Here is a 21,225-nt window from a genome sequence, read left to right on the forward strand (position 1 = left end):
AAATTGTTTTTCATTCACTCGCACACTTGTTTACTTCACATTCACTGATTCCAGAAATCCCCTTTCTGATGTGTCTTATCACTAACTCCTCTTTTCTCTTCCACATGCATCCTCTCATCTTTCCCCTCATCCAGGCTGAGTGTGTGTGACATCTGAGGAATATATTTGATCCTGTGTGTGTGTGTGTGCGCGTGTGTCCCGCTCGGGTCTCCACCTCTTCTCCCTTCACTCCACCCCACCCAGCTTTTTCTCAGAATGTGCATTGGTCCTGCTCCCCACTCCTCTCCTCACCGGCCCCCACCTTCCTCTAAGGCCAAACCCACCTCCCCTAACCCCTCCGGCTCCCTCTCCCCCTACCCTCTAACCTCAGATGCCAGGAGCACTCTGCACCTCCCCAACTTTGGCTCTGTTGGGGGTGGGCTTTTTAAGACTCCAGCAGAGGAGGTGAGGGCTCCATGACTTGCTCACATCCAGCATAAGGAGCTGTCAGTCACTTTGCTTCCTCTGTATTCAGCTGAGAAAACTCACAGAATCATCTAGGATCCACGCTGCTCGTCTGGAATCACAGGTACAAACTAACACTACGTGTCTTGGTGTGTGTGGTGACATGGCGGCAGTCATAATGATCATGCTTTGGCCAGATCACCAGTGGTGGGACTTTTATCTGTCGGGGTCAGATGTGTGAGGACAGAAAGATCTGCCCTCTGGTGGGAAATCTGTTCAGTCTGTGCATGCCTTTCCCAGACGCTCTGCAGATACCAGCAAACTAATTAGATAAAAGGCCTTTCAATTTTCGTCTGAAGACGTGATGAGGCAAAAATCGTTCCCCAGCGTCACTCGATGTGAAATTGAAAAGATGCAGAGTTCCTGAAAAGTGGATGAAACACAGTTGTTGTGTTTTTTAACGAGGAGCGTTGAGACGGCAAACCAGTGTCTAGGTGTGATAAAGTATTTATTGTGCTGTTCTCAAGCCAAGTAGAAGGTTTTATGGCTGCGAGATGCTTGTAGGTAAATGCAGTTCACATCACAATATCATAATAAACATGGGAAAATATTGTATCAAAGGTACTTCATCCAAAATAACTAGAAATTGAATGTGAAAAAAGTTGCAGACATGATTCTAAAAAACCTCCAGCAAAATCTAGAGCAGACTGAAGGAGGCTTGTGAGTTACATAGATGTGTGTGTGTGTATGTGTGTGTGAGAACCTGTACTGATGTCTTTGTGGGGACCATTTTAAGCATAGACCCTACAGAGTGAGGACATTTTGACCGGTCGTCACTTTTTCAAAGGGCTGTTTGAGAGTTAAGACTTGGCTTATGGGTTAGGGTCAGGCATTTAGTTCGGGTGGTTAAGGTGAGGGTAAGGGGCTCGCGAGTGTATCATGTCAATGAGTGACCTCACTAAGATAGAAGTACAAACATGTGTGTGTAGGGTTAGGGTTAGGTGTGCGTGTGATGATCACATTTCTCCCCCCTCTTATTTCCCCTTATGTCAAGACAAGCACATAGATCATGTGACATGCAAACAGGGGGGAGGCGGGGGTGCGGGGTGAGGGGTGAGGATGCCAGGGTTGTGGGGACAGAGGATAGATTTTTTTGTTTGTCAAGGGCATGAGGCACAGTGACACAACACAAAGAACATTCCCTGGGCAGCCTCCGCTTGTCTGAGGTTTGGAGTGATCCTCTGGTCGTGAGTCTCTGTCATCAGGAGGCATCAGGCTGTGAGTGAGTGTGAGTGTGTGAGTGTGAGTGTGTGTGTGTGTGTGTGTGTGTGTGTGTGTGTGTGTGTGTGTGTGTGTGTGTGTGTGTGTGTGTGTGTGTGTGTGTGTGTGTGTGTGTGTGTGTGTGTGTGTGTGTGTGTGTGTGTGTGTGTGTTTTAAATGCACAAAGGCAAGCCTGCTCTGCTTTACACCTCTGTAGCTATGCAGAGAAGAAAGACTCCTACCACTGCCTTGAGATTAACACAATGTATAATAGGAAGGAGCACAGCCTGTGTTTATGTGCAGCTCTTTCACTGGGGGGACCGGGAAAAAAACCAATCTCATATCCTGGAGAACCTTATGTGTATTCCTTAAAAAAAAATGTTATCCTCGGTTCTGAAATAGCTTTTTGTGGGGCTCCTGGCGACAGTGATGCATTATCAAGAGAAGCATTTTGCACCCTGTCTGGAGTCGTCATCTATAAAAGCAGAGGAAATCTTTTCTGCTGGTTGCATTGAGATAACTTGCGTGTGAGGGTTCACACTAAGAATACATCTGTGTGTCCGGGCCGCTCTGCTTCTTCTCATTCGTCAGTCTGTCCGTCCACACAAGCCCCTCACTCTGCTGCCTATCTGTCACACAAAGCCTTGAAAAAGAATGGACCTGATATTTCAGAGGGCGCTGCTGTTGTTGAGGGTGGGGGGGGGGGGGGGGGTGTTGTTGTTCCTGGTACTAGGCCCAGTTTGACTGACTGAGCCATTACAGACACCAAACCGGTGGATAACATTTGATAATACTCTGTGACAGGGTTGGGCAATGCTGGAGAGTTATCACCGCCATGGTTATTTTATCTTTTGTTGCCATGATCACAGGGTGAACTGCAAAAAAAAACAAAATAACATGGCACACAAAGTAATCTAGAAGGAACGTGCACTTATTTGACTGGACCGTGCAGTGTCCTGCTGGATGACATTGAGTTACTGTCAAGACAGGTTCAAGATTTTGTATTTGTTTTGATTAAATTTAAATTCAATTGAATTTGTTAATTGAATTTTTGATTTTCTCTTCCCTACAAGCTAAAGTCAGAGATGTGATTTGTTGCAGCACGGCAACAAAACAAACCACAGGAGTCAACAAACGACTTTCATCGTAGGTTCTGCTACAGCTAAATATCTCTCCAGGCCAAACATTATTTTTAGATAAGATCATTTTGTTTGTCTGATACGTTCCTCATATTTTCCTGACAGAATCCACTTGTAGAAATCGGTGAGATGAGACCTTTTGCAGAGAGATTTTAGGAAACACTATGTCATATTAATGGCTAATAAAATAATACATGTGTTATTATTTGGGTGGCATGGTGATGAAGGTGGGTAGCACTGTTACCAGTTTGCATGGTAACATTTTCATTTTCTCGCAGATGCAGATTAATTGTCATATAGATAAGCAGTATAGATAAAAGGTGGATGGATGGATTTTTTTCTCGAAGGGATAAAAACAGAGACCAGTCATGAAGGTATCTCCCTGAAGTCTCAAATATGACTTGCAATAAGTCTTTTTTCATGTCTTTCTTTCAGTGAATTTTAGGAGAAAATATGAGAAACATATAGAAACTAAAATGGACTAAAGTGAGAATTACGTATTCTCTGGGATGTCCCACCACCTCTGCTGGGTCAAGGCGTTATCCCAGGACAGAGCTGACCCTCCAGTCTCAGTGAATTTAATGTTAATGTGTGTTTTTCTATATTTTGGATGCATTATTCTCCTCGTAGTGGAAAGCCAAGGCGTCAACATGGCATCTCAGATCCCAGCTCTCCCTCAGTCCTACGCTCCTGGGACCGACAGCGTCTTCTCGGACCAGTCTGGCTTTTACTCTCTGGACTCCAACGTGCCCGGGCTCTCCAAGGTGATTCTCAACAAGCTCAACATGAAGGACTACGGAGAGTACAGGTGCAAACAGACTCTGATTCATCAATATGGACACACATGTTATAAATGATGAATATCTTCTCCTCATTGCTTCATTTGTTCCATGCCAACCAGGGCTGCCGTTGTGGGAGAAGCTAAAGGAATCTCGTTCCGCAACTACAAGGAGATGTTCCAGAAGATGGAGGAGACCTTTAAGTTCTGCACCGGCTGCAACAAACTGCCGGAGCATCTCGGCGAGAACCAGACCCTGAAGCGTTGTGTGAAGTGAGTGCGAAGCCCCAAGGGACGGGCGACACTTGAGCTCTCCAGTGTGCTTCCTTTTAGTAGGTGCTCCGCGGCGCGCTGCAATACCCTGGCATTAACACTGATTAACATTAATCATTGTTGACCATCAGAGTATTTCAGGGTCACTGAAACCCACAGCGTTCTCCGCTCGGCTCCATCAGCACCTGGTCGGGACATTGGTTTGACATCGTTGCCCGAAAGCTGTCATGAGTGAAGCATTACCCTATGATGACGGACCGTCAAGGTGCGGACGACTCCACAAAGGTGGACGATGGCCAGTGGCAGATATAACTAAGTCCCATGACTGTGATTCATTGCTCCAGAGCCCTGCAGCTTATTATGAGCAGCTTAATGTATTTTGTACTGTCACAGCAATGCAGATATTTCAAGGAGCGTATTGAGAGTAAGAGCCCCGGGATATTGTGCTGCTTATTCACAAGGGCCTCGTTGTTTTTTTTTGTTATCTCACCTTTGCTTGTCTGTTTCTCTCTTTTCTCTCTCCAGTAGATTCAGAAACACACTCTCTCTCTCTCTCTCTCTCTCTCTCTCTCTCTCTCTCTCTCTCTCTCTCTCTCTCTCTCTCTCTCTCTCTCTCACACACACACACACACCATCATGCATGTGGGTGAAATTCCCAGCTGCTACTGCCTCTCGTGGAAAAGTAACTGGGAGCAGCAGACGAAAAACCAGAGTTGCTGACGAGTGAAAACCCTCCGGACCTTTGACATTTGAGAATTACCATGAACAGTCCAACAGAGCCTCTGCATGCTTTCCTAAATCTGGATCTCTGAAAAAAAAAAAAATATATATATATATATATATATATATATGTATATATGTATATATATATATATATATATATTTTCCTTTTTCACAGCCACCTCTGTTTCCTCACATTGTTTTGCCTCCTTTGTCCACCTGTAAGCCACTTTTTGGAGGATTAGTCCCCGTGTGCACCGTGTCACTACACAGTGGCTGATAAATTGTTTTATGTAAATGCAGGCGCCTCCGAGGCAGCAAATGATTGCAAGGTAAAGTAATATCTCCCTCAAAGCGCCAACTGGCCGTCACATTCCTAATCTAACACGCTACCTCACCACCTGAACTGTGCGACAACACACACACACACACACACCGAGGCCACATGACCATAATTTAAATTGCAGCATCTGACTGGCGTGCGTGTTTCCGTCGTCTAAAACGGGACAGAATCCGCCGTAAGAGTCACGAGTATACAACAGTAGAAGAAGGTCAAATGTAGATGGTTCTAAGGGGATGCAAGATGCTATTTACGTCCTGGCACAAGACGTTCTGATAATAAATCTGAATGATTTATACTGAGGCATAGCATTGCAAAGCTAAATAATACTAACAGGAAGAAATTAACACGCTCACATTACATTGCTGATATGTGGGCAGTTAGCAGGTATAATGTTTGCCATGCAGGGGCGGATGCATGGGCAGGGCCATGAAATCTGATTGGCCCCTGAGGTTCATCTTCCTATACGTGCAGTGCTACTTCACTGAATTTATTCTGTTTACATTGTAAATATTATTGTTATACGTTCTTATTATAATTATTTGTATTATTTCTTCTAATGTTTATATCGCCCCTATTTTTGTATTGCATCATGTTTACGTTGCATATATTCAAATGTATTATTTTCTAACTGATGCTTCCCTCCTGCTGCGATACAGCAGATCTTTGGGACTGAAAGAAATATCTAAACTTAATCATCTGAATTAAACTACGACAGTTTCTTACAATGCAGCTTTCAAGGTTTTTTTTCCGTAGTGAATCAACTTATTGAACAAACTGCACATTTGAACCTGATGATGGCTCGAGATGAAATGTCAGCGGATCACCGGAGGACTTATCCTCTAAGGACCTTGAATATCTAAACTTATGCAATCTTTAGAAAATCGCAAAACAAATTCAAATGCAGATGTATAGTAGTTTGTACAACTTTGTTAGTAAAAGTGCTTCTTTTCGATTAATTCCCATGATTTCTCTCGCAGGTGCTTGAATGTGTACTATTGCACCAAGGACTGTCAGAGAAAAGACTGGCCTCAGCATAAAAAAGTCTGCAAAACACTGCATCTGGTGGCCATTGACAGACTAGTGGAGTGGCTGATGTTCACTGGTGAGTAATGAAAAGGCCTTAAAACGCGATGTTGCATTAATGAGGTAGTCGGCTGTATTTTAAAGCTGAGCTGCAGAAACTAAATACATCAGAGACTAAAAGGGACACAGTCCCAGTGGAATATCTGTGTGGTTTCGAAATTGTAATTAGTTCCTTTGAATTTCTCTTATTGCTTTTTCGAGCTTTTCTGTAAACTTGACAGGCCGAGTCAACATGTGTTGTCTTCATCATAAATGTTCTACCACACACAGGAGACCTCCCATTCCCCACTGAGGAGTGGTCCAAATCAGCCGCTGAGGTGAAGAACTGGGACGACTGGCTCCCCATGCAGGGCGACCTCACGCCGCGTCTGGATGCCATTTTGTCCGGTGCCAAAATGGCGACCCTTTGGGACAACGCCAGCAGGACGCGGCCCGATGATGCTGACCTGCGACAGTCTTTGTGGCGCCTTCAGAGTGAGTTCCTCTCTCGAGTTCTCACAGTTGGGATGGCGGTTCAACACTTTGGCTTGGATCCGTACGCCAAACCCCTCACCATTCACGTGGCAGGGGCGTCCCACAATGAGACCATGAGAGCAGGGCTGACAGACTATGATGAACTCAACCACATGTTCCCCGGACACCAGGGCATAGAGATCGTCATGGTGGGGCCGGAAGTGGTGGACGGGCCCATCATGAGGCCCCCTCTCAGGGGGTTTGGACCCAGGCAGAAGGTCTTCATCAGCGCCTATAAGGGGCTGTACCACCAATTCTGGGAGGAGGTGGTGGAGGAAGAGGAAGCAGCCAAGCCGGACCTGGTGGTCGGATTTCATCCTGGTATGTAAACACAACAATGTGCCATCGTGGAGGTGTGAAAGTACAAACCCTAGAATCACATAGAAACAGCTTAATCTGAGTGTTTAGAGAATTTAGGACTTCTCTCCCTTCATGTGTGTCGGACAATAACCTCCCTCGGTAAACAGAGCGGGTAGGAGACGCATAACATGCTACATCTGGCCTATTCATTACAGCCAGGCTTTTATTGGGGATTTGGGTAATTAATCGGAGTAGCTGGGAAAGATTTTGGCTTCGGATTGCTGGACTCAGCATAATGTCGATAAGCTGCCCTTTTGAGTCCCAGTTCACTCCCTCGGAGGATTCACTCAGGCGGACATTTGGTGTGACAGTCAAAATCACTGACTCAAAACAACCTCTGCATCCCTGTCCTGTCTTCATTTCAAGGACGTACAATATAGGGGCCTAATAAAACCATTTTTTTGTCAATTATGGATGGATTTAATCTACATGTGGAATGCATATCTGGAGTTTGGTGCGATTTGGACATTTGATACATTCTAATTTAATAAAAATGTGACTAAGCAGGGGACCAGCGCTCTGTAGCAGTCAGTGGATGTCGTCTTCTATGTCTTCAGATAAACAACAGCAGCAGTCGGCAATTGGGTCAATATCACTGCCAGATCATTTGGATAATTTGATTATTTTCATTTAACCATAGGACTGACACTGACACACAACACAGATGCTGATCTCCATCATGGCATCAACATTCACAGAATCCCCCTTCCTTTAGAAAGATGTCTTCAAAGTAAAAGCACAACGTTCCTTTTACAAAGCTTTTATTTTGAAAAATTGTGAACTTGGGTCTGAAGATTGTGCTGATGCTTAACAGACCTAACAGATCATTCACACTTTTATGCAAACCACACAGGAGAACAGTAATAAAGCAAATTCAGTCTCATTTTATTAAAACATTGACTTTATAAAATCTTCTTACACAACGTTTTCTAACCATAGACTGTTTATAAAAAGCTCTGCACACAACATCCGGCACACAAACAATAACAAGTGACAGTATGAAGTCGAACTGTTCGAGGAGGACTCACTAATGACAAGGAATAACTCTGAAATAGCTCTGGAGCATTAACACAGGACAAGAGAACAGCCCATTCCAAACAGGCAGGTTTGAGAAATGGGCAAAAGCAACTTCACATATTTCACGTCAGGCTCAAACTTATCACAACCCCCTATAGAGAACCAACCCATTAAAGTTGCACCGAACAACCCGACACCTCCTTAAGCTCTGGCACTTACTCGGCCCCTTGGACCCTTTAACCTGCAAATCACCAGTAAAGCCCAGACCCCTCTGCGCCCATCACCCCCCGGCTCAGCAGCCACTGCAGGCTCCCACATGGAGCTAAATATACGGTGAATCAGTCGTCCTGTGAGCAAAGTGCCTGAGTGGCTGGCTGCATTTCATACTGCAAAGCTGGCAGAGCGCTGCATTATAACGCTGTTTCTGTGATAGTGGAGCAGGCGGCGTGACACGAGGAATAGAAAGACCGGTGTGTGTGTGTGTGTGTGTGTGTGTGAAAGTTAGAAAGAGACAGAGATTGAGAGGGAGTGGGAAGGCGACAAGAAAGCTGTGAGAAACTGATAAACAGGAGGCTTGACCTTATAGAACAGCAGAGGGCTGTTGTCTCTCAATAAGGAGACGGATGTGGCCTCAGTCAAGTCCTCCTCACGAAGATAGAACTGTGGCTGCGGGCGAAAAAAGTCCAAATAAACTCCTTTCCTATCCACTGTTCCTTGACCCCTGTGGAGAACGTCAGGAGGTGAAGGAGAAGCGGAGGAGTTAGGCAGTGCAGAGAAAACCTGACTCCGCTCACACTCTGTGTTTCTTTAAACAAACTTTGTTTATAACAGCGGGGACTTAAGTGTGTGGTAAAGTTTCCTGTGCAAAACAGAATGACACGTCCTGATAAGTGATGGCTTCAGTTTTTACAGAGGGAACATTTAACCATCAGTTACTCACAGGATGAAAAATAACAAATCACGGACTGAAATGTTGAAATAATCTAATAATGTTAGGGATACACGTGGAGAAAACCTTATGTTAGTGGAGACAATTATTTATGACTTTTATAGTAAAGAAATCAGGAGCTTCGACATTATTGTGAAGATTTCTCTGGTACCAATAAGACACGATAACAGTCGTTAACAGTCACAGTGCAACGTCTCTTTTACACCTCATCTCTTGAACGTCTAAATGCCGCCACGCTTATACTCCCTGTTAAATCTTTTACTGTGACGAGGAGTGTAACCTGTTTGATGTTTGTATCGTAACGTGCATTATTCAAATCTAAATCCCTGGAAAGATCGGTGGAAAGCATGATACCATCTGTGCAGCAGTATCAGGGGCCTTACAGCTCTCTGGCCTCTGTGGCAAACTCTTAACCGGTACACACACTCACACACACACCAGTAAACTACAGAACAGCTGATGCTTTAAAAAATGCATCACTTGCTTTTCTATTTCTCACATGCATAGTTTCTCATATATCTGTCTGTGGGACGGACTATTAATGTGAGATTTTAATTCTCTGCTCCCCTTGGTTTTGTCTGATTCAAGGACGTTTTACGCTGGATGGATTTAAAGCATTTGCTGCCACAGCGGCTTGAACCTCAGTCGTCAGGCTGAAGGGCAAATATTCACCACTACTACCCTGCTGCTCTGGAAAAAAAAAACATAATACCACTGATGGAAACCAGAGTCAGGGGAAAGTGACATCTGTCAGTTAATATGCCGCAGAGATTATGAAGCCAACCAGCTTAAATGTGGCAGAACTGCTGCACTGGATTGTCTCTGTGTAGTTTCACTGAATTTTCGTGAATTTTTGTCAGTTGGTTTGTTTGTGAGCAAGATTTCATAAAAACAACTGAGTGGATTTCCACGAAACTTGCTGGAAGAATGCAATATAGCCCAAAGAAATATTTTTTTTTGCTTTCTTGAACATTGTGAGATAAGAGCGTTTTACTGTTTTCCCAGAGAATAAATCATGGATATAGATCTAGATATAAAAAAATGATGCTGTTTAGGGAACTGATATCTATGATTGTATTAAATTTGGAGCAGCTTGATTGAATTTAAGGGCCTCGGTGGAGGAATGCACTCTACTGAGTGCTTTTCTAGTTTAATATAAGTTTAATGGCCCTAATATACTGTCGTACATATGCACCTACATGGCAACTCTGAAACCCCATATGATAAATCCCAATTTCATAGTAGTATGGTTTTACTTCCAGGCACCAATCAAATTTAACAAGACTGACATGAAAATCTGATCACTTTTGTGCAGTTATTATGTTTTTTATGTTTTTAGGGTTCCATGCCAACCAGGGTCTGGTGGAAGGCTGGCTGCCAACGCTCCTGCTACTCAGAGACTCCAACATCCCATCCTTCTTCACCATGTACAGGTTGGTCGCATAACTGTATCGAAAACAAAACAAAAACAAAGCATCTTTTAGGAATAAAAGCCCCGAACAGTAGTGAATATATGAATGTCTTTGTGCCAGAGGGCCTCATTAACTCGCAGCGTTACACCATCTGCTCCCCTAAACTCTCGCAGAAAGAAACGTCATAACTGATTAATGTCGACTCCGTTCAGACGCTGCACCTCCTCTGTGGCGGAGTCTTATTGGTTCACCCACATATCATGTCTGGTCTCCCTGCTCCTCACCTTCCTGACCTCATCACCACAGTCCTCAGTTGTTGTTGTTGCCCACATCACACCACTGCTCTCACACCTCACCCTCACTAACCTCACCTCCCGGTAGACTGTAACTCGACAAGATAGCAAAGTTATTGATGTTGTTCTCATTCTCCTCTCATCCCACCGTTTCCCCGTAATTTCTCTCGCGAGGACCATGAAACCGAACTCACTTGATTTATTGATTCCCCCTCTGTCTCTTTGTCCCCCCAGTGAGATGGAGCTCAAGTACTCAATGCAGATCCTGCTGGAGCTGGAGATGCACATCAGGGACAGTGGCTCCAATCCGTTCACCTCGCAGAAGCCGGAGCAGGTCCAGGCCTGTCCCAACAAAACGCCGGTCCAATGCAACTCGCACTACGTCCGCTTCCAGGGACTGCTGCCAAGTGAGGACCTTGAGGAGTTAGGTCCAGACAACTAAGAAGATCAGAGCTTGTTTGGGTTCTCACAGCTCCCTCCTCTATAAGGATGTGCACTTTGGGAACGTCGTGGACTGTGAGGTTTCCTGCAGATTTACTTTACATTACTCATCGGTGCAGCCTCTTGGCAGATACGGACAATGGGGCTCACATTCTCGTTACATATCTACGTTATGTCCCTTGGATTCTAGAGCTCAGTATTGGGTCCACCTCCACCAAGGCCCACCGTAAATTCAGTCTAGCTGCACCAAATTGCACACACTCATAGATATAAGTTGCAGAAATATGCCTGTTTTTTTTTTTCATCGAGATGCATGAATTCTCCCCTGGGAAATAAATGAAAATGTGGATCGGCACCAAAATGTAATGACTTCTCTCCTGACGCATACTACATCCTTCCACCAAGTTTAGTAGTAATCCGTCCACTAAAGTGGAGGAAATAAAGTTAATTGTGTGGGATGATGGCACCTGAGTTTGTACTTCATTGGTGCCCTCAGGTGCATCATGGGTGTACAAACATAATGAGACCAAAATGGGTTCAGTCCAAATTTGATGGTTGTGTTGATGATGTGCTTTGCAGCTGAATTTATTCCAAAATCTCACATTAGATGCATGACAGGTGCCACATGATGTAAAATCACACTGAAATAAATCACGAGAGCCACATGATGCAGAATGTTACCAAACCATTGTTATTCTCTTCCTTCATCTTTGTGATTCTTTGGGATTTTCTGTTGTCGACCTTTATCCGAACCTGGGTTCATTCACAGCTCTGTCCTGAACACTCTTTTTAATAGACAATGTAATAGTTCTGTGTTTGCTGAGTGGAGTGGAGACAATTACACCTTTAATAAAAAAGGACAAAAGGTCAAGCAGCAGCTGGTTAACAGATTTTTTCAGTTTTAATCAGAGTGAATTATATATCATATTATTATCAAATAAAACACAGGATTAAATATTCGTGATTAGATAAGTGATCAGCGATTCCACAGGCTTTTGGATGGGATAGTATTGCATTACAATACATAGGTAGATAGATCGATGTACTTTATTGATCCCAAATTGGGAGATTATTGTGTAACAGCAGCATGTCAAGGGAATTGCACATAGAGCAAAGAACAAGTGACCAAATGCAAGAGATGACAAGTAGTTGCAGTAGTTGTTTGCAAAGGTAAGCTGCCATGAAAATGCTATTTCAAAAGCATAAAATGATAATCTTGGAGAATACGCTCTGAAAATCTTCGGGTGAAAGTTTTCACCCAAGCTTTTTGTGTCAATACAGTTGTTGATTTACTTAATTGTCCTATAATTTACTAATAGTTGAATAATAAAGCAAATTCTTCCCAGAAATCTCATTGGATTCAAATATTATTATAACAATGCTCAATTATGAGATCCACACCACACTGTGTTAAACATAACCATTGAGAAAATAATGGCATGTGTTTCTTGTTTCGATTCACAAAAAGAAGAATAGTCCTGCAGATCTCTTTTGGAACAGGGACCTCTAGTGGAGAAAAGTGTTAAAAACACTGACAGTGTACTGCAGGTTGTGTTGTAGTAGTGAGGCTCAGGAGAAGTGGAAACAGACTATGTCCTGGTGATTTGACAAAAAACACTAATTAAATTAACCCAAACTAATCAAAAGAAATGAATTGTTGAATTGTGCCCTGCATTAATATAATAATAAAATAATGGGTTTATGTTGTTCTCTTTCCATAAAAACCTGTATGTGTGTGTAGATATGAATGTGTTTTATGTAAAGGATCATTTGTGGTCACCTTCTTGGAAAGTCAGGAATGGTCTGGAGTTGTCAGGTCTTTCTGGAAGGGAAAGCACAGGTGTTGAATCTGGCAGCAGCAGCAGCAGCCCCCCCGACAGGCTGCTCAGATAACAAACCCGAGGAGCAGCAGAGGAGGAAACACAGGAGCCAGTGTGAGTCCCACAAAATGACAGAAACTCAGGGGTAAGTAGCTTTTAACCCTCTTCGCTGCCACATCCTTTACCTGTCGCTTTTATTCGAGAGAGCACGTCTAAATTTGCCTTCACCACCTCACGACCCCATTAATATCATGGTTGTGTGAAGCCACGCACAGTGTGAACAGACGAGAGACAACGTGACATTTGAATGGCATTTTGTGACACTGGCCCGCCACCACGACCTGTTTCATTACTTTTGCTTCCCGCTGTTCCTCGCTGCTTCTCCCCTGCCACATTGTTCACATGTGAATCTATGCAAAGCCTCTATGCTCCACATGCTGTATGTCCCGGTCTAATAATAGAAGAGATTTCTGTCCTCAGAGCCGCTCCGGACACTGGGGGTGAACCCATAGCCTTCCACTCTCAGAAGGAGATGTTTGAGAAGATGGAGGAATCCTTTAAAGTGTGTGCACATTGTGAGAAGAGGCCAAACCAACTCTCAAACACACAGAACCTGAAGCGCTGTGTGAGGTAAAGAGAGATAAGAAGAGATTTCGTCAAGTGAAACAATGCCTCCAAGTTATTTTGCTATCCTGAATGCGTGTATGCCTATATATATTTGTATATATACTTAATGTGTATACATATGTCATTGTAAATGGAAATATAGTTATATGAAAGATAGCGACATGTAGAAGGTTAATGAATGAGAGTATAGCAATAGGGTGTGTTATTTCAAAACATTTTTAAATATGATGAATAAGAGTACATAAATACTGGATCCTTACTAAAATCTAATTGGTTCCCAAGAAGTAAAAAAAAAAAAAGTTGCCAAATGTGCAGGAAAGTTCTTATTCATGCATTCATTTTCTATATCTGTATTAATTTGTATAGTGTAGTGTAGTGTAGTATAGAATATAGTATAATACAGTATAGTGTAATGTAGAGTAGTGTAGTGTAGCACAGTAAAGCATAGTCTACTATAGTGCAATATAGTGTAGTGTGGTATCATATAGTGTAATAAAGTGTATTGTAATACAGTATAGTATAGTCCAGTATATATATTGTGGTGTAGTGTACTATAGTATAGCACAGTGTATAGTGTATTGTATTGTAGTATAGTATATTAAAGTAGTGTAGTGTAGTACAGTATGGTACAGTACAGTACAGTACAGACAGTATATAGTATAGTATAGTATAGTATAGTATAATATAGTATTGTATAGTGTAGTGTAGTATAGTGTAGTAAAGTACATTGATAAAGTAAGCTTTCCAGAAAGTATTTTATGAGTAATTATTTTCTTGTTCATAGTTGTTTTACCTGTGGTGTCCTGACTGATGTCACGTATGTGTGTTTTTGATATTTTATCTGATCCGCAGGAAGAAGAGCAGCAGCTGCTCGATCTTAATAAAATCATGAATCTTGATCCAGGTTAGAAATGTCAGAGAAAAGAAGTGTTTTACTTTCTGTCCTCTCTCTCTGCACAGATGTCTAAATGTTTACTACTGCTGCAGAGACTGTCAGAAGGAGGACTGGCACAAACACAAGAAGCTCTGCTCGCTGCTGCGTCTCGCTGCCATCGACAGAGTGGTGGAGTGGCTCGTGTTCAAAGGTAAAAACATCCTCACACACCTAAAAGACAGTGAGAGGAGTCAGGTGAATTTATCCAGAAGAGGAATGAGGGAATCAGCAAAAATAGTTAAACTCATGATCCATCTCTACTTCCATTAATCTACAAAACTAATTTAATGTATTCATTTTTCCTTCACCAGGAGAGCTTCCATTCCCCACAGAGCAGTGGTCGAAGCCGCTGTCAGAGGTTAAAGGTTGGGACGACTGGCTGGCGATGCAGGGAGATCTCACCTCTCGCCTCGATCCCATTATAAACGGAGCCATCATGTCAGAGCTGTGGATCAACACGTGCAGACCTCGGCCTGATGTCCCAGACCTCGAGCAGTCACTGTGGCGGGTCTGCAGCGAGTTCTTCTCCCGGCCGCTGACCATCGCCTGGGGGATGAGGCTGTTTGGCCTGAAGCCTTTTTCCAAACCTCTCACCATTCACCTGGTGGGAGCAGGCCACAGTGAGACCCTGGCTGCCAGACTGACAGACTATGATGAGCTAAACAACATGTTCCCCGGGCACCAGGGGATCGAGATCGTCATGGTGGGACCAGAGGTGGTGGACGGCCCCATCATGAGGCCTCCTCTCAGGGGGTTCGGCCCCAAGAAGGCGGTCTTCATCAGCGCCTATAAGGGGCTGTACCACGAGTTCTGGGAGGAGCTGGTGGAGAAACAGGAAGCAGCAAAGCCGGACCTGGTGGTTGGTTTTCATCCTGGTGAGGACGTCTTTCCATTTACCCAAAAATATCAGTGATTTACCAGGAAATACAAAGATTCCAACCTGATTTACTGAGGACAAAATAGCTGTTAATTGACTCTTAGACAAAATTTATATCCGTACTGATTAATTTTTATTTTTGGTGTTTATAGGGTTTGATGCCAGTCAGGGTCTGGACCAGGGTTGGCTTCCAACTCTTCTGCTCCTCAGGGATTATGAGATTCCTTCTGTTTTCACTGCTCTCAAGTGAGTGTTACACACGAGTACTAGTCCCACTAGTCACACACACGCACACACGCACACACACACACACACACACACACACACACACACACACACACACACACACACACACACACTTTATCTCCTTGTAACTGAATTAGAAAGAAATAAAAACAGAAAACATGTAGTCGATTTCATGTTACATATGTGGTACAGTACTGAAGAATATTATGATATTTGACAGATTTATATTAGTGCTTATTTTTATGCCTGGGTTATATGTCCGTCCCATTCTTGTGAACTCGATATCTCAAGAATGCTTTGAGGAAATTTCTTCAATTTTGGTGGTCAAAGGTCAAAGGTTAAGGTCACAGTGACTGCACAAAACATGCTTTTGGCCTCTTGAACATGATTTATCAAGTCTGCCTTTAGGCCTTTAGGGAGATTCTCCAAATTTTGAGCAGTTGTCACCTGGACGGAAAGATGGTGAAAGGTCACAGTGACCTCACATGAGTCTTGAATAAAGTGTGTGTAGACTGAAACTGCACTGAATGGAGGAGGCATACAACCACAGGGTGGTACTTTTAGTTTGTTAAAGTAATTTGAAGTAGCTCAAATGTTCACATCATACAACTGTGATTAAATATGCTCTTAAAAATCAATCATTGGATGATTTAATAACCTTTCCTTCTCAACCTGCAGATCCTTGAATTGATTTAACCATGAATACAGACATTGATACATATTATAATCCATATCTGATGAATACTGCCCCTGTAATCCAGGCTCAGTCTCTATCAATCTATTATTATGAAAAGTGAACAAATCCATTACAAACCATACCCCTGCTCCCTGTCCTCCGTCCGCAGCGAGACGGAGATGACCTACTCGCTGCAGATCCTGCTGGAGCTGGAGATGGACATGAGGGGGAGCGGCGCCAACCCGTTCTCCTCGCTGAAACCAGAGGGGGTGGGCTCGAGTCCGGGCAAGCCCCCCGTCTACTGCAACTCCCACTACTTCTGTTTCCAGGGTCTGCTGGAGACGGCAGAGTTTGAGGAGCCGGAGGAGGCCTGAAGGAGCTGAGTGCTGCAGTGTGCACCGACACACTGACGCCTTTCACATGTGGAAACTGAACAAATTCTATTTGACTATATTTTATTAAATTCTAATCACGATTTAGAAGTAGTGTTATATAGCACGTATGTATTATTGTTAAAAAATGTGTACATTTTAAGTTGGCTCTGACATTTACATTCACTATCTCAGTTTAATGTCATGCAACTGCCAAAGTGGTGAGATTTGAATATGCCCTCTGTGAACTATTGTCCTGTTTGCAGAGGCAATACAATATTGTAGAAATAGCTTAATTTATGATGATATCCACAGAGACGTTTTCTAACTAGTTAGTGCTGAAAGGACTCTGTTGTTCATTCTGGTTAAACCACCACTTTTCCCTTCTTTACTTTAAAAAGGCACATTTTATTCACGAGGCTACATTTATTTATTCATAACTCTTCAGAATGAATTATATGATTTAGTTTCAATCAACAATAAGACATATTATAAAATATTGTCCACTCCTGACTTGAATACAATGCAAGACTTTATGTTATTAATTAAAGAAAATTAAATAAAGCTAATGTTTCACTCAGCTTTGGGCTATAAATCAATTGATAGATTGCATCGATTAATACATAACACACTATGCACAGCTAAGTAGCCTGAGGAAATAAAACAATCTAATACGAGCAAATAAATTTTCATGTTCGTACTTCTAGAGGGATTTGAAGGATAAAACCAGGTCGACCAGGTAAAGCACCAGGTTGACGAGGGCTCCGACGATGACGGTGATGAAGTCTGCGTAGGAGCAGCGCTCACAGATGTAAGGGCTGTAATTGTAGTGTTTGTAACCAAAGACAATCCAGAGAGTGATGGCGAGCAGGTACGACAGCACCGTCACGATGTTGAACACAAACTCCATCAAGCCGAGGCCGAATGAGAGGAGGCACCGCAGGAGCTTGAGCAGGTGGAGGAGGATGATGACCACGGTGACCAGGAGGCAAACGGCAAACACGATGATGCTGCCTATCATCCCAAAAGGAGGAACGGACCAATGCTGATTCACAAAGTAGTCGGCGGCGGCGGTGAGAATGATACAAGCCAGGAAGGCCTCTGACATGCGGAGGAGGCCTCTGAGGCCGGAGAGGTAGCAGCTCCGACACGTGATCTTCTGCTTTACAGCGTCGACCAGGAAGACAGCTGTGGCGACCAGGGAGAAGATGACACACAGGATGTTGAGGACGCAGGAGAGGCAGGCGAACACAGCTGCGAAGATGATTGTGGCCGAGATGATTGTGGCCGAGATGATTGTGGCCGAGATGGTCATGGCGGCACACAGCAGGGTCAGCCCGCAGCTCAGGTCGGCCCAGTCGGGGAGGAAGGCGGCCAGGAGTTTGTGCCACGACATGGCCTCCATCACCATCAGCACCAGGGGCACGATGATGCAGAACACCCAGACGAACTCGCACCACACGCCCCGTGGACTCACCATCCCGCCCCTGATCATGATGATGATGAGGGACAAAGCGCTGAAGATGATTTCCAAGAGGCGTAAAATGGCCTGGCAGCTTTTAAATGGGCCACACATGATGTTTGGTTTGGTTCCTCCTGATGCTCCAACACCTGCACTCAAGGTGACCTGATCCTGTTTCTACCTGTTTCCACTGCTGCTCTGTTCTTACACTGACAGGGGACCTTGTGTTATAGGACAGGCGTTTCCCTGTATTCAAATTTCTTGATGGAGGAATTATTCCGTAGACTGTGTGAGTGGGTTTTCTGTGGAAAAAAACAGCTTTTCAACTATTTTCAAGATACTTATTTAGTATTTATAATGATCTTAAAACCAATATCATCATTTTGTAGGATATGTGCTTAAAATTAGAAAATGTATAAACCACAGTTTCTATTTTTTTCCCATCATTTTAAACATTTTCAGCTCTTATTGAATAAATCAGGACACAAATATGAAACCGCACTTTAAATCGTCTTCATTCCCACTGTACAGGAATCACTGTATTCTGGCCTCAGGTGTGTTCATTCCGTGTAATCTCATTTTCAAACAGTTAAAAGCGATTATGTGTTAATTCACTCGAGTGTGTGTGGGTGAATCTTTCCAAATAATACATGAAGCCTTTACAAAATGTAAATTACCTTTAAGATCCAGTGTTTTGAGTGTGATCAGAAATGGATTGTTCAATGCCCTGAAACTTGATTGTTGTACAGCTACAGTTCTGAAACCAGAGGTTGTGGGTTCGAGTCCCAACAAGTCTCCTATCAACTGCAACTCCCACTACTTCTGTTTCCAGGGTATGTGGAGACGGTGGAGTTTGAGGAACCAGAGGAGGCCTGAAGGAGCTGAGTGCTGCAGAGTGCACACACTCACTATCTCGGTTGCCTGGTGTTCAACTGTCAGAGTGGTGAGATTTGAATATGCTGTCTCTGTTGGGCAAGACATAAAACTTTGTAGAAATAGTCAAATGTCAACTCTTATCACATCTCCAATTACAACTTTCCAAATGATGAAATAAAGGGAAGAATGTAGTGTCCACGGCTTTTCTTTTCTTTATTTAAAGACTATTAAATATTATATTATTTTGTGAATTTCTGACATATATTCTATACATATGCATATGTGGAATGTACTATAAACAGAAAAAACTTTTACATGATATTCATTGGTAATAAACAGATTCAATTTAATTTATACTCTAAATACACACCAATGCATTATGGAGTAAAAAATGGAAAATTACACAAGGAGCCGATTTTACGTTTCATTAAACATCACGCTGTACATTAACTGAAAAAACAAGACTTAAATCATATTAAATATTTGATACAGAAAATAAATCATTCAAATGGAAGTTTCTGTTTAAAAGATGGCAACTTAAAACCTTATTACTCAGAAATGCTTCATTTTCTGTCACATTTGTGTTTGATTGTCCATCTGAATAAGTATCATTTCCTGCATTGACCACATCATGTCAGTCCTCAAATTTGTTTAGGTTTTCAAAAAAATGATTACAAAAGCCAGCACAATATTTATGTACGTTTGAAGCCACAGATTCCAAGCAAGGTAAAAATGAGGTCCACTGTGAAAAGTGTGAGATTCACATAGGTCATGAATGCAACCATGAACTGAATGGCCCAGACGCAGAAGCTGGGCGGACACTCGCTGGGACGAGGGTTGTTTCTGAACATAAAAATAGGCCACACTATAGCAGCGAAGATGTACAGCACAACGGAGATCACCAGGAATATAAACACAAACCTGTCCAAGTTAAAAGGCAAACACTTCTTCAGTTTCTTCAGGATGTTGGTGGCTATGATGACTGGGAGGATGGGGAAGGGAATGATGTACGCTATAACGCAGACGATCAGAGCCGGCTTGTCTCTGTAGCCCGTCAGTGATATGAATATTACACAGCTCACAAAGGCCTCCATGACCTTGAAGAATCCAGGCAGAGCGGCGAGGTAGGTCCCCTTCTTCTTGTCCAGGATTTTGTCCTTCAACACTTCAAGGGCGTAAACAAAACCGCACAAAGAAGCAGACACACTCACTATCCAGCCGTACAGGCATTTCAGGCAGGCGTAGAAGTTGGCGTAGGTGATGGCGACGGAGACGGTCATGAGCGTGGAGGACATGGCCATGCCCGTGGCGAAGTCAGGCCAGTCCATACAAAACATGTTGAGTGGGATATCGAGTTTAAACATTTCGATGATGGTGATGATGAGGGTCATGATGGGGCAGAAGGCCCAGGTGAACATGGCGTAGTTCCAGTAGGTATGGCTGCTCCCTCCTCTGAAGGCAGCCAGGACAAAGGTGACCAGAGACAGGGTGATCTGAGCCATGTGCAGCCCGCCGCGTCCAGATAGCAGAGTAGAAGGAGAAAACACCGCTTTGGACATTGTGTCCTTGATATGATCAATTATCCCCATCTCTCTGGGCGAGCTGAAATATGCTTGTGATGTCCCAGGTAGCTGCAAGAAACTGGATGAGGGTGTTTGATGAGAGTTTTCACTTGTTTCACTGCCTCCCACTTTCCTTCCACGTTATTATCGTAGAGTTATGGCCTTACTGGTTTGCATAACAGTCGTGAAAGAGTCTGTGTGTAGAGATAAATATCTGCTGCACCTGATATGAAATAACTGAAGTGTTTTATTGTGCTTGTGGCATCAGTTATTTAAATAGGGACATAGTTACAGACAGGTAATCAACCTGACTATTAGTCACACAATACACAAAGATAGTTTACAACTTTATTATTATATTATATTGTATTATTTTATATTATACTTTTATTTGTAGTAGAAGCATCGTTATTGTTATTATGTAAACTTATAATTTTTTATTATTTCATTAGTATTATATTTATCCTCAGTAGTAATTCAAATTATTTGATGGGCAAATGTTTACTGAAGGAAAGAAGAAAGGAAGGAATTCAACTTTTGGTTTTCTTTAACCCATAAAAGTGAATGTAGTAACACAAAGCGTTTCGTTATTAGCTTTAAATCTGTTAACAAAAAGGCTATAAAACCCATATGTGTTACTTTGAACATTTTTATGTAATGTGACAAAACCCTGGCCGTGTTTGTTTTTCTTCTTCTTTGTATATTTCCCCTGTATAATATGTCTCATTCTCTCGCTATTAAGGAATTAA

General features: G+C 43.0%; 4 protein-coding genes across 4 annotated transcripts; 2 read left to right on the top strand and 2 right to left on the bottom strand.

Annotated features, from left to right (window-relative positions):
* The first annotated feature begins 352 nt into the window (after positions 1 to 352).
* LOC118100637 (putative protein MSS51 homolog, mitochondrial) lies at positions 353 to 11,705 on the top strand. Its single transcript, XM_035145951.2, has 7 exons — positions 353 to 568; positions 3,474 to 3,651; positions 3,745 to 3,894; positions 5,935 to 6,059; positions 6,311 to 6,874; positions 10,219 to 10,312; positions 10,819 to 11,705. Exons 2-7 carry the CDS (start codon positions 3,494 to 3,496, stop codon positions 11,024 to 11,026), a joined length of 1,299 nt encoding a protein of 432 aa, XP_035001842.2. The 5' UTR covers positions 353 to 568; positions 3,474 to 3,493; the 3' UTR covers positions 11,027 to 11,705.
* A 1,103-nt stretch (positions 11,706 to 12,808) lies between these two features.
* Positions 12,809 to 17,156, top strand: LOC118100635 (putative protein MSS51 homolog, mitochondrial). Its single transcript, XM_035145950.2, has 6 exons — positions 12,809 to 12,990; positions 13,326 to 13,475; positions 14,433 to 14,557; positions 14,718 to 15,281; positions 15,436 to 15,529; positions 16,375 to 17,156. Exons 1-6 carry the CDS (start codon positions 12,824 to 12,826, stop codon positions 16,577 to 16,579), a joined length of 1,305 nt encoding a protein of 434 aa, XP_035001841.1. The 5' UTR covers positions 12,809 to 12,823; the 3' UTR covers positions 16,580 to 17,156.
* Positions 17,157 to 17,279: 123 nt separating this feature from the next.
* Positions 17,280 to 18,152, bottom strand: LOC118100638 (myeloid-associated differentiation marker). Its single transcript, XM_035145952.2, has one exon. The coding sequence runs from the start codon at positions 18,150 to 18,152 to the stop codon at positions 17,280 to 17,282; it is 873 nt and encodes a 290-aa protein (XP_035001843.1).
* Positions 18,153 to 19,606: 1,454 nt separating this feature from the next.
* Positions 19,607 to 20,539, bottom strand: LOC118100833 (myeloid-associated differentiation marker-like protein 2). Its single transcript, XM_035146267.1, has one exon. The coding sequence runs from the start codon at positions 20,501 to 20,503 to the stop codon at positions 19,607 to 19,609; it is 897 nt and encodes a 298-aa protein (XP_035002158.1). The 5' UTR covers positions 20,504 to 20,539.
* Positions 20,540 to 21,225: the final 686 nt, after the last annotated feature.

This window comes from Hippoglossus stenolepis, chromosome 21 (genome assembly GCF_022539355.2).
Source record: "Hippoglossus stenolepis isolate QCI-W04-F060 chromosome 21, HSTE1.2, whole genome shotgun sequence".
NCBI classification, from domain to species: Eukaryota; Metazoa; Chordata; class Actinopteri; order Pleuronectiformes; family Pleuronectidae; genus Hippoglossus; species Hippoglossus stenolepis.

What these genes read in the sequence shown, in the direction of transcription:
- LOC118100635 (XM_035145950.2), top strand. Translation starts at nt 12,824, where the DNA reads ATGGTCTGGAGTTGTCAGGTCTTTCTGGAAGGGAAAGCACAGGTGTTG. An exon ending in AACCTGAAGCGCTGTGTGAG is followed by an intron (nt 13,476 to 14,432) that starts GTAAAGAGAGAT and finishes CTCTCTGCACAG; the next exon opens with ATGTCTAAATGTTTACTACT. An exon ending in TCTGTTTTCACTGCTCTCAA is followed by an intron (nt 15,530 to 16,374) that starts GTGAGTGTTACA and finishes CTCCGTCCGCAG; the next exon opens with CGAGACGGAGATGACCTACT.
- LOC118100833 (XM_035146267.1), bottom strand. Translation starts at nt 20,503, where the DNA reads ATGGGGATAATTGATCATATCAAGGACACAATGTCCAAAGCGGTGTTT.
- LOC118100638 (XM_035145952.2), bottom strand. Translation starts at nt 18,152, where the DNA reads ATGTGTGGCCCATTTAAAAGCTGCCAGGCCATTTTACGCCTCTTGGAA.
- LOC118100637 (XM_035145951.2), top strand. Translation starts at nt 3,494, where the DNA reads ATGGCATCTCAGATCCCAGCTCTCCCTCAGTCCTACGCTCCTGGGACC. An exon ending in AAGGACTACGGAGAGTACAG is followed by an intron (nt 3,652 to 3,744) that starts GTGCAAACAGAC and finishes CATGCCAACCAG; the next exon opens with GGCTGCCGTTGTGGGAGAAG. An exon ending in TCCTTCTTCACCATGTACAG is followed by an intron (nt 10,313 to 10,818) that starts GTTGGTCGCATA and finishes TTGTCCCCCCAG; the next exon opens with TGAGATGGAGCTCAAGTACT.